This window comes from Phacochoerus africanus, chromosome 11 (genome assembly GCF_016906955.1).
Source record: "Phacochoerus africanus isolate WHEZ1 chromosome 11, ROS_Pafr_v1, whole genome shotgun sequence".
NCBI classification, from domain to species: Eukaryota; Metazoa; Chordata; class Mammalia; order Artiodactyla; family Suidae; genus Phacochoerus; species Phacochoerus africanus.
In genome coordinates this window covers 10,341,370-10,354,123 of record NC_062554.1, presented here as the reverse complement: position 1 = coordinate 10,354,123, position 12,754 = coordinate 10,341,370, and the positions used below count along the sequence as shown (strand labels likewise).

Here is a 12,754-nt window from a genome sequence, read left to right as displayed (position 1 = left end):
CACTCCTGCTTCCTCTTTCCTTTAGCCCTCCCTCATCTCCATTTCATCAGCAGGCAACCCTGTCTGTCAGCCCCATAAGGGCAGGGTTTTCTGTGTATTCACTATGGTACACTTGGTGCTTAGAACAGCACCGGACACAGAAAAGATGCTCAATTAATATTCGTCAAAAAAAAAAAAAAAAGAAATTCACGCTCTCCTTGAAATTAACACCTTAAAAAATTCAAATCCCTCACTTGATAAATACATACTCATTTTTTAAAATTCTATGGAAATTTCATTTGCCATTTCAGTTGCTGAAACTTATTAAGGCTAAATTCTCAAAGGGAGAAAGGTTAAGCTATGGTACCAGAATATGCAGAAGTAGAACATAACTTTATTCAAGTTTGCTCTTGTTACCTGATCCATGAATATTTAAAAGATATTTTATTTTATAAAAACTTACACCTGGAAGGAATTGACCATAACAGAGGGCTTAACCTGGAATACATGGATAGACTTAGGGGCCTACAAACCCCTCAAAATATATGCAAAACCTAACATGGATATTGGTATGTGTAACTTTTTGGTGAGAGAGTTCATAGTGTAATCAGATTTTCAAAGAAGTCTATGACCCAAGAGGTTAAAAAAATTACTTAACTGGAAACAGTCGCAAAGTCTTTTAAACATGAATTTGTACAATAAAATAACAACCAACAGCTCCATCTATGGGTACAAGTCATTATCACCTAGGAGAAATAATGACAACTACCAGAGATCAGTACATCTTGTGAATGCTTGTGTTTACATCTTCAGCGTCACTCCGGTGGGAGTTTATTAACTACTGGATCACAGCTTTTTCTTTCCAGGTATAGATGCAAAAATTAGGAGACCGTTGATGAATTCTACTTACAGTACTTCAGCACCAAAAAACTGGGCAGTTATGCTGATATATGTATGTACAGTTCAACATTTGTCACTTAAAATGCTTATTTATAGTGAAATCTATATAAAACCGTTAAAAACTTTTCTATTTACATTCTTTAAAAAAAAAAATGAAAAGGACAGTTTCCTTTGCCACAACTTGTCAAAACTGACTCCTACCCTCCCACCCTCGTACCCCTCACTCTACTTGTGACAGACAGGATCAACAAGACCCAAACATATTGCTTAAACAAATCATGTCCTAAAAAGGTAGAATGCTTAAAAACGTTACATTTAGAGCTTAAATGAACTTTTTATACATTTCAAAGGGAGGTTAAACAAAAGCATGTAAAGGCTATTTTCAAAGTCTCAGTCCAACACGAATGTGCAATTTCAATGTTACGATAGCATCATATGAATAATTTGTTTTCCTGAACATAACTGAACATTTCCTTTGGGCCAGAAAATGTTTCTTTTCCTCTGTTTCACAACGAAACATTTTCTCATAAGTTTCCTTAAAAGAAGGGGGAAGGTGGGAGGTGGAAAGGGTAGGCAATCCTGGTTTACAGGAAATTTGTCAGAAGGAATATGGTCTGCTTTGAAATGTTTACATTTAAATAAATAGAAGGCAAGTGTGCTGCCTAGAGCACAGAGGAACATAATAAATTACCATACAATTGGTGAGAATGTACAAGCCACCCAAAAAGCCCTTCCTACTGGTTAGGGATCTGATTTCCACCATTCAACAAGGATCCTTTAATGCCAGTATTTCTCTAGATATTTTATAAAATATGAATGGAGCAGGTGTAAAATGTTAACCAATTCAGTACTTCCAGGGATTTGCAAAAACACATAAGATCAAAACAAAACAAAACAAAAAAACTGTTCTGGGCACTGTTTCAAAATACAAACTATTCACACTCCTTTTTTTGATGGTGGTTTGCTCAGTAGAAACCAGTTTAGAAACATTCACAGGAAAAGTCTCTTCCCACTGCAAGACACACTTTTCCATCCACCAAGGTCCAACAGAGAAAGAATATCAGGTCTTATGTCACTGTAGAGGTGCATTTTTTTTTTCTTTTTTTAAAAAAGTACATTCCCCTGTGAGTTTATCTTGTTTTAAAATGCTACTCCTGCAGCAATTCTTGTTGAAACACTGCTGTTTCAGGGTCCACAGCCTAAGCATGGGCAAAGTGCTCTCTTTAGACATCAAAATATAAGGGTTTCCCTGGACACTTGGTAACCAAGTAGGTTTTAAAGTGCATTCCTGTGTCCAAAACACTAGGACCGATCAGCAGAACTCTGAGAGGGGCTGGGTTCAGTTCCATCTTCTGTGCTACTGTCTATGTCCTGCTCCATTGCCGTCTCATCATCATCCAGTTGTTGACTGGTGAAATTGTTCAGCTCAAGGAGCCCGCTGGGCTCTACGACCACATTAGAGCTCGAGTGGCAAGGAATAGCATACTGGGGAATGGCCTGAAAGAGAAGACACAGGAGAGAAGCTTATGATTAAAAAAAAAAAAAAAAGGAACAGAAAGAGTTTCCCCAACAGCAATAAGGAAGGACAAAAAGGAAACCGACATTTATTGGACAACTACTAAATGCCAGGCACTGTGCTAGATACTTTCGCATATGATATTCTACTACATTTTCCTAATAACACTATAAGGAAAATATTATTCCCATTTTACAAACGAGGAAACTAAGATGGTAAATGACTTAATCAAGGTCACACAGTTGGTCAGGGTTAAAGGCAAGATTCAAATCCAAGTCTTTTACGATTCAAAGTGATCTTTCCACTTCTTGATGGTGCCTCTTGTAACAAAGGAGGCTGAAGTCTGTGCCTAATTCAAGAGAAAGACTTCGAAGGACAATTTTATTTGGTCATTAGGCAAATTTTAAAAGTAAATGTAAATATAATTGGATGTTGCTTATTATTATCTGCGGTATCTGCTGATACCACAATATATTTTCAGCCCTTTGGTAGTTCAAAGGGGAAATTATTTGTTTGGTTCACATAACAATCTTTATTGAAAATAGGAGAGGACAAAGCTGTCTTTTAAACAATAAAATTACCAATAGATAAACACATACTATGCTCACATTGCCTTATCAGACAGATTCTTCTTTCTCATTATATGCCTTCTTAAAAGGTGTATCAGTTCATATCACACTCCTGCTTAAAACTCTATAATTGTTTCCTGCTATATTTGTTATAAAAACTGAACTCTTTACCATGGCTCCAGCCTGATACCAAACTTACGTGTACCACAGGGTCTTTGCACTAGCTCTTCCCCTCTTCCTGGAATACTTTTCCTCCAAATCTTTACATGGTTAGTTTCACCTTGTAATCTGCATCTTATCTCAAATGCTTAGAGTAAAAGGCTTTGAGAAACCTTCCTTCAACGTCCTTGAAACCACAGTATTGGGTCGGTCTCCCCAGCCCATGATATCCTGTTAGAATTTCTTCATTGCATTCATCATCTCTTCTTATTTCCCTTAGAACGCAAGCTCCAACAGAATATGGATCTGAGCACAGATCTTGACTATCTTTTTCACTGCTAAATGCCCAGAGCTTTGAACAGGGGTTGGCACACTTTAGATGCTCAGAAAATGAATAATGCACCTTTAACATAAAAAAAAAAACCCAGAGCAAAGCTGGGTATCAGCACTTTGAAAATATACCTGACCAAAACAACCTTCTACTGGGGGGAGAGGCAAATTTAAATACTATTGAGAAAATAGTGCAAGGAGTTCCCATTGTGGCTCAGCAGGTTGAGAACCTGACTAGTATTCATGAAGATGTGGGTTCAATACCTGGCCTTGCTCAGTGGGTTAAGGACATAGCATTGTGGAGGCGGCTCGGGTCTGGCATTGCTATGGCTGTGGTATCGGCTGGCAGCGGTGGCTCTGATTCAACCCCTAGCCTGAGAACCTCCATGTGCCACAGGTGTGGCCCTAAAAAGACAAAAAGAAAAAAAGAAAAGAAAAGAAAAGAAAATGGTGCAAGACGTTTCGGCATTGATTCCAGGGTGGTTTGTTTGTCCATCCTCCCTCACCCTCGTCCCTTTCCTGTTCCACTTAGCTCATCACTAGGTGGACTTTTTCACTGGGCAAAAGTCTCAGTCAGGGTCAGGATTTCCGTTCAGCTCTGGCTCTGACTTGCTGTGGACTTCTGAATAAGTCATTTTACTTCCTTGAATTTTACTTTAACCTTGTGTAAAATAAGATAATTAGAGAAGATATACTCTAAAGATCCTTGCAGTTCTATAATTCTATGAATTCCACATATATAAACTCCTTCAGAATAGAAGATACATTTACTCCTCTGTGCTCACACCTAGTACAGTGCCTGGAACATAGAGGTTCAATAATACATATAGAATGAATGAATGAATGAATGAATGAAAGAAATACAGATTAGCCATCTACAAAGCACAGTGCTTTTCACTCGAAGCATTTAATACCAAAAACATGCTGAATTTTTACAGAACAGTTTTCAAGGAATCAAAAAACTTCTGCAGTCTTCCTTCACCCATGCCAACAGGTTATTTAATCTGTAAAAATCAATACTTTGGGTCAAAGCTAAGCATAACTAATGGGACCTGAACATTTTCTAAAAATATATTAATGATGAGTCTAATAACAGGAGCTAATCTTATTGAGTATTACTCTATAACAGACACCTAACTAGCTGCTTCATAAACATTTTCTCAATGCTCAGACAACCCGGGGAGGTAAGTGTTACTGTTTCCATTTCATCATAGGTCTTGAAACTGAGGGCAGAGGTTAACTCTGTTGCTCAAAGCCACGATGCCGCTAAGGAGTACAGCTGAAATTCAAATCTAGGTATTTCTGACTCCAGAAGCTCAGTTCTTGATCATTAGGCTCCTTTTCCCTCTGACATAGCAACCCGGCATGTGGCACATGCTAGAAGTTAGCTGCGTATTCTGTAAAGAACCTACTCATTAGCTAACATCCTTGATACATGAAACGAATTACATTTTCACTCCTGCTCATAAAATACAGAAAATAATTTCCAAATAAACTAATTATTTAAAATTATTTTCAATTTAGTGAGTATACCAATTTAAATCCCCAGAAGCCACAGTAAATTTTAGTAAAAACAGTTTTATAGCTATCATTTATTGGCAGTCACTATAAGCCAGCTACTGTGCCAGGTACTTCATCTCAATTTTGTGTACATGTAAAGTAGGTTTCCTTATTTCCATCTTACTGACAAGAAAACCAAGGCACAGGAAGGTTAAGTAAGTAGTCTTGCCAAAGTCACACAGTGAATGGCAAAGCCAGGAAAGTACTCCTCTCCCACCAAACCCTACTGCTTCAGGGGAAAAAACATGTAACAAACCCCTCTGGTCAAGGATTATTTAGTTCACGAACATTTGTTTTTACAGGAAGGAACAAATTATTTGAATAATTCAATAGTCAGATCTATTTGCGTCGAAGCACTTCCCCTATTCTTGCTTATGTCATATGTGGATTACCATCGGCCAGCTGACATTCTCTCATGGCTTGGCATCATAGGAAAGGCAAAATTTACTAGAGGAACTTCTAAGTTCCACTTAGCTCATCACTAGGTGAATCTACAGTAAATACTAGACTATGTTTCAGTGAATTCAAATTCTCAATTAACTAAAATGTGCTGCTCTGATACCTTTCAAGCAAAAAATGACAAATGTCAAGAAAACAGCCTGATACCTTGGAAGGAGAGAGGGAAATAAAACACAACTCGTCAAAGCTAGCCTGGACTTCAGTCTGGGTCTGTTACATGTGATGACAGATGAGTTTTAAAATGAAGGGACTGTGAGGCGCAGGAAGACCTACTGTCAATGAATAATCCATTATATTCCCAAGCCTGTACTTACCAAGGCAGGACAGTAACTACAAGAGTTTTCAATAACAACAATGATTGAAATAAAAAGCAAAGCTTTAGAGTTAATCCCAAGTTAGATATAAAATTAAATTACTAAGAAACATTCTCTTACATGTTTCTCCAGATACTTTAAGTGCATTAAGGTCTTACTGTCCTGAAAACCATAAATTTGGATCAAGATCAAGAACTGTGTTTTTGCAAGGAAAGGGTCCCTGAAATTAACTAGAAATAGGAGTGCAAGCCAGTTATATCCCAGGAGTACAAACTAATTATACCCTTTGGGCAAAGACTGGCGAGCCCAAAGTTGGACTTGGGAAGCCGCTGACCTTCTTGGTGGACTTCCTGAGTCAACACCGGAAGTGTGACTTGCATCCCTGGACACTTGGGCTCAAGGGCCCTTGATTGCCTCTAAGGTGTGCTGTGTGACAATCGCGCTCAATTTTCTAGGACTTCCTTTTAGAAAAACTATAAATCTGTATCTTTGCAGCAGGTAGTACACCAAATTTGTCATATGCCATCTCAAAGATAATCTCCTTGCCATTTTGGCTTCCCTCTTCCTGGGACATCCCCAAACACACCAAACCCCAAACCCCCGAGATGCCCAACATTTCTTGTGTTCCTTCTAATTCTTACCTGGATGATAATTTCTGCTGGGCTCTCTTCAGCTTTCTTTTGGCCTACATTCTGAATACGCATGAACTGGCCTGTCGTAGGCACTCCTGGTGCATCGATTTTTCTTGTCGTTAGGGGAGGGCCAACGGCAGATGGACTTGAACAGGACTCTCTACATTTCTGCTGCTGGGGAGTGGAATTCGCCATCCCTGCCACCACCACGTGGGTGGTGGGTAAAGATCCTGCTTCAGCAGTGAGCATACTAGTGGCCAGAGCCTTCTTTGGGGGGTCCACTACCATATGCTCTACATTTGTATCAATCTGAGCTTCCATCAAAGACATTTTCAAAATGTCTGACACTGCTGTCTTCTCAGAGGCCTGAATGGGAGATATGCTTGTAACTGGTGATGTCAACTTAGGCACAGAACTGCCACCAGTTATCTTTGTAACTGTGGGAGGCTGGCGCCCCTCAAAAGTTATCTTTGTAACAGAGGATCCTTGGGTTATAATTGGCTGCTCCACCTGAAAACAAATTGGGGTTGTGTGTGTTACAGCTACATCTCTTTGAGAAAACCTATCAAACACCCCAGACAATATGGCAAAAGAAACATTTGTGTGGTACACTAGGAAGATATTTTGAAGCTCGGTGTTTTAACGAGAGGGCTGGATGGGAAAGTATCTGGTTCCTTTTAAGAAACCTAGCGAAAGAGGAGGGGTTAGAGGACCTTTGTTCAGCCAGCCAAGGTTGAGAGCAGTACAGGAGAAGTCACAGCAGCCTTGTTTTCCTTTGGGATTTACATTCCCAAACCGCACACCTCAACTCATCTCAAATTATTTCAGATCATCTTCAGCTTTTTAAAATAAGAAGTAGGGTCTTTTTTTCACTCTTTTGCTTCAAAATGCATTTATACACACACACTCTGTGTGTGTGTATACATATATATGTATTTATAGTACACATGTAACACACTTATCACTCCAAAGCCACTGATTTTCCCTCATATGATTTTTCTTTTCAACATCCACAGATAATTCCTCTGAAATCTAACAGATAAATTTATTAACCAAATAATGATCATATAAACTACAAAGGAAGGGGGTCAATGAAGCTCCTTGAAAGACTGTACTTTACTTAGCATTATTGCCACAGAAATAAGAGTTTTACAGGCATGGAAATAAATATTTTATACTTAAAAATAATTTAGGGATATTGCTTCTATGCACTGTTGATCAATGCTGAAGTGACTTCATTAAAAACCGCCTGGAAAATCAAGTTCTGCGTGCTATGCTTTTTTGCTTCCTATATTCATACATGCATTTCTTCCCTACTGCCAACCTTCTGAAGGGTAAAGCAATACCAGCGTAATGAGGCTTTTGAGTCTCCTCTTCCGGGGAGAGTGCACTGCTAATCACCATAGGGTCATGACGTTCTCATTTTTTTCCGTGAACAGAGAAGTTTAACTTTGCATGCTATCAATATTCCGTTACCTGGCTTGCCGGCTGTTTCTCTGACGAGGCTGGGAGCGGCATTTGGCTCTGGGGGGTTTGGGGTTGCACGTAGATTTTTGGTTGGTTCGGAGCCTGCTGCAGTTTGGGGAGCTGCTGCGTGGTTTTCACTGCAAGCACCTGTACTACAGTTTGTGGGGGCTGTGCCATTAAGGTAGGAAGCTGCCTGTCTTTGGCCACCACGGGATGCTGTGTGTGCTGTACATCTGGCTTGGGCTGTGCTTGTTCTTGCTGGAGAGGGGTGAGTTTTTGATGCCTGATGGAAAGTTGGGGCATTTGCGGGAGTTTGTGCTGGAGCTGGTCTGCCTGCAGGTGGATGGTCTGCTTCTGTTTAGTCTGGAAGCACTGCAGAGTTTTCACTTGTAGCTGAGTCTGTTCCAGCTGTGGCTGGCTAAGCTTCTGCTGTTTAGCTGACTGTGACTGAGTCAGGGCAGATCGATAAAACAGACCTGTCTGAGGGTCTAAAGTGTCCATCTCTTCAACCTCGCCCTCCTCAGTTCCAAGTTCCTCGCTGTGTTTGGTAAAAGCAGTGTGACTGCTTAATGCCTAAGTGAAAAAGGCACAAAGTAAGAATGAAATACAAAAAACACCTGCACTGCTACATTTCCCTCAAACTCGAAAAAACTTGAAAATGGGAAAGCATTCAAAAATTTTCAGAAGGGAGAACCTAAAAACACCAAAAAACTTCAAGGTTTCTAAATATAAAAGGAACTTCAGATTGGGACTCTTTTAATTTCAACTCTTAGACATTAAGTACTGCAAAAACTGGCCAAGTTACTTCAATAAGAAAAGTCCTAGAGGGCCCAGAACTTAGAGCCAAGAGGAATAAGCATGCCCGGCATGCCTAGCACAACCCAGAAAAAGAAACGGCTCCCTGGTTCAGGACTCAGCTCTCGGGCCTGGTCATCAGAGGTGTTCACCCGCCAAAGGAAGGATGCAGCAACCTAGGAGCAGGCGTCCAGAGAAAAGCCGAGGTGCAGCGAAGCCCACTTTGGCTGAGTGCCCGCCTAGCATAGCCCAGCAGGTAGGAGCTGTCTGGGGGCCGTGCCCATCCCAGCCCCGCAGGGGCCACTCTGCTTGAGGGGCACACGGTTCGGCTTCGCCGAGGTCGGTGTAATAGTTCTCTGCACCAGCCCTCCTCGCCCTTTGCTCGGGTTCCAGGCCACCAGGCAAGGCCTCCCCCAAAACCTGACTCCCAGGAGGGAAGGAGACTGGGAGGGGACCAAGGTGCTCCTGTCACTAGACTGGGAGATGGCCTGGTGTCCGTTATAACCATCTTGGGAGGAGGCAGCGATCTTGAGTGATGTGGTCAGGGCCAGGAGTCTGACCTCTCTGGGTGTCTTTCAAAAAGGTCAAGGTCAGGATGGTCAGACGAGAGCCAGACTCCAGGCTGAGTTCTGACACCCAGCGAAACCTCTGGCCATGTGGCTTTCCTTAGTGACGCAAGATCCCCCCCAACCCCATTCTTCCCACTGCCTTGTCAAATGCCACACGTCTACTCGAAACTTTAAAACTTTGAGATTCAACTGAAATCCTCCCCTATTTCATAATGACCTTACACATACAAGTTTTTAATTCAACAATTTCTTCATTGTCTTTCCGGTAGTTTGTCTACAACTAGGGCCGACTGCTGCCAGTTGAATGATGATGATTTATATGGCTACTAATGATCAGTCATACTTAAATCTGATATTTACGACATTACTTTATAATAGAGGCAGGATACCTTGGATTTAAACCTTGGTCTGCTACCTAGAATAAGTACTCAACTTTTATGTGCATCGGTTTCCTCATCTGTAAGAGGGATATACCCACTTTGCAGGATCATAGCAAGAATTGAACACGTTAAAGTATTTAAAGCTCAAAGTACAGTTTTTGACGCAAAATCAACTTATCGATATTTTTTTTTCTTTTCTCCATTACACTTGGTAGGACATTTTCTGTTTTTATATTAACTCACTATCCTTCCTATTGAGTCTCTTTCTCAACTGGTCACATTCAGTAAAAGAAGTCAAATATCTATTTACCTCCTTATTCATAATGTTCCCATGAGGAGTCATTATAACAGCAGAATATAAAAACTAATGAAAAGCCCAGCAACAAACAGCTAAACAAGCCAACTTCTATTTCATTTGAAAATCTTACCTTGGTGATAAATCTTCCCTAACAATAAAACATACAAAAACAGTGACCAATTCCGATGCCATAGATTCATCTAGACAGCCTCACCCTTTTGAAATGTTAAGAGTTCACAGAAGACCCAAGAACACTAATTCTTTTTTTTTTTTTGCTATTTCTTTGGGCCGCTCCCGCAGCATATGGAGGTTCCCAGGCTCGGGGTCGAATCGGAGCTGTAGCCACTGGCCTACCCCAGAGCCACAGCAACATGGGATCCGAGCCGCGTCTGCAACCTACACCACAGCTCACGGCAACGCCGGATCCCACTGAGCAAGGGCAGGGACCGAACCCGCAACCTCACGGTTCCTAGTCGGATTCGTTAGCCACTGCACCACGACGGGAACTCCAGAACACTAATTCTTAATTACTTTCTCGTGTTAAGACTCTCAGTTCATTTCTTGCATTCTTCACAGATGAAGGAACTACACAAACACCCTTCGACTCAGTGGTTTCCCCTCTGTAAACTGAACCTTATTTCAGGAAGGAGGCATTGACAGAAAGAAAGAGAAGAGATACAACCTGCTGCATAATGTGGGTGATTGCTCCGGGGGAAGACGCTGGGATGGACTTCACCACCACGGACGTCTGTGTTGCGGTCTGTGACTGAGCCACATGCTGGAGCAGGGTTCGCTGGGGCTGGGAGGGCTGTTGGGGCTGGGAGCGATGGCTGACTGAAAATAGAGGAGGTGATGATATTTCTCCAGAAATCACCACAGCATCTGTAACCAGTAGTCATTTTAAACAAATGTCTGTGAGATTGCGTCACAGAGAAAGTGTGGTACTAGGAGGCAGAAGACCAGAGTCTGCCCATTTATGAGCTGTGTGACTCTGAGAAAGTCACTTATCTTCTCTGAGACTCTGTGTCCTCATCTGTAAAATGGGAATAACAGAGCTATTATAAGGATGAGATGAGAAATGTAACTGGAAGCACTGTGAAATATTATCACTAAGGAGGAACAAACCCTTTAAAGTTATATCCCTCCTGTGAGTTGTACTCTTTCTCCAATGACCTTCACCCCGTTTAAAGTAACAAAACAACAATCCGTTTCTGCAATCAAATGCCAGACTAATAGCTTGCAGGGAAGTGGGACAATACACATTCTTTATAAAGTCTTGGTCTCGGTTCCAAATGCAATACAAAACCCAGAAGCATTCGCTCCTTCATATAAAGTGGCACTGGCTCACAGTTCCTAAAGATACAAGAGTTCAAGATGATGGTGCAAAAAGAACACTTCACCAACAATCACAACTGGATTCTGTCCCACTCTGCCACCAACCAGCTATGTGAATTTGAAGAGGTTACTTAAACTCTGTCGCTAACCTCTAAAATTTAGAGGTTTTATTTTGCTTGTTTTATTTTTGGTTTTTTATTGAGATACAAATTTATTTCTTAGAAGACCAAATGAAGTAATGGATTGAAAATGGTCCTTCAATTATTAAGTACTAAAATATAAAGTTAACAAAATAACAGAAAAGTCAGTGTTCTTTCATCTTCTCAAATTTAGCTCATCTGACACAAATGAATCAGTATGCTTTAGCCAACAACTCCACCTCCTAGTCTCCTGCTTCAGGGTCCCATGGAGTCACTATAATTTGTATTTACATTTACATGTAGAAGTAAAACTATACATCTATGTTGATACCAACCTATCACTTTTAATCAGCCTCAATTTCAACTTCTGAAACTAGAAACACTCACCACTTCTTATCCTACAGAGCTTTAAACATGTTCATGGTTACTGGGAAACCAACTTTCTGAATCAGAACAGAGTAAAACAAATCTGTAAAGTTAGTTAAGGATTTTGAGACTATTAACACTCTCTCAATAATCCATGGTTTTAATTCTCTCTTCCTCTTTTTTTTTTTTTGCCTCACCTGTGGCATATGGAAATTTCCAGGCGAGGGGTCTAACTGGAGCTGCAGCTGCCAGCCTACGCCACAGCCACAGCAACGCTAGATCTGAGCCATACCTGTGACCTAAGCTGCAGCTTGTGGCGATGCCGCATCCTTAGCCCATGAGCAAAGCCAGGGGTCGAACCCACATCCTCATGGATACTGGTTGGGTCCTTAACCTGCTGGGCCACAACAGGAACTCCTAATTCTCATATTATCTTGATCTACAATTTCAAGTAGTAGTGGTTCCCATACTTAGAAAACTCAAAGATGATCACCACCAAAATCAATGTAAAAGCGCCACTTATGTATTCTAAGTATAGAACTTTAAAACTATCCAGTGAAACATAAACAAGTTTTCTTTTACAACGTATTCTACCTATATTCACAATAAGTAGTTTTTCTATCATTGCTATACATATGCTTACACATTATATGAGATATCTTTTATAAATGTATTACAGCATCTTACTCTATTTCATAGTATGCTTTATATGCAAAAATTATGAGTTAATAAAACCTTCCATATGTGCTCAAACTGACGAAAAGGGAGTCAAGGTTTATATTAAAACGAGTATTGAAATCATTTACAGTGTGACTAAATAAGAGAAAAAAAATTATACTACTATTAAAATTAAGCAAGTAAACTCATGAAGTTTTTTTTTTTTTTTCTTTTTCTTTTTTGGCCACACATGCAACAAATGGAAGTTCCTGGGCCAGGGATCAAGTCCGAGCCATAGCTGTGACCCAAGCCACAGCTGAAGCAATGTC

The 12,754-nt window shown here is 40.6% G+C and overlaps 1 protein-coding gene across 15 annotated transcripts in view; it reads right to left on the bottom strand.

Moving 5' to 3' along the window:
* Positions 1 to 353: 353 nt before the first annotated feature.
* The window catches only part of EMSY (EMSY transcriptional repressor, BRCA2 interacting), an 88,199-nt gene continuing 75,798 nt past the window's right edge, over positions 354 to 12,754 (bottom strand). For 14 of the 15 annotated variants that reach the window (XM_047753875.1, XM_047753867.1, XM_047753870.1 and 11 more), the window contains 4 exons: positions 10,610 to 10,761; positions 7,895 to 8,458; positions 6,428 to 6,928; positions 354 to 2,376 (listed from right to left, as the gene is read on the bottom strand). In XM_047753875.1, the coding sequence (XP_047609831.1) occupies positions 2,182 to 2,376; positions 6,428 to 6,928; positions 7,895 to 8,458; positions 10,610 to 10,761 (1,412 nt within the window). In that variant the 3' untranslated portion in view covers positions 354 to 2,181. The remainder of the gene's footprint in view (positions 2,377 to 6,427; positions 6,929 to 7,894; positions 8,459 to 10,609; positions 10,762 to 12,754) is intronic. The other variant, XM_047753879.1, reaches the window with a different exon arrangement.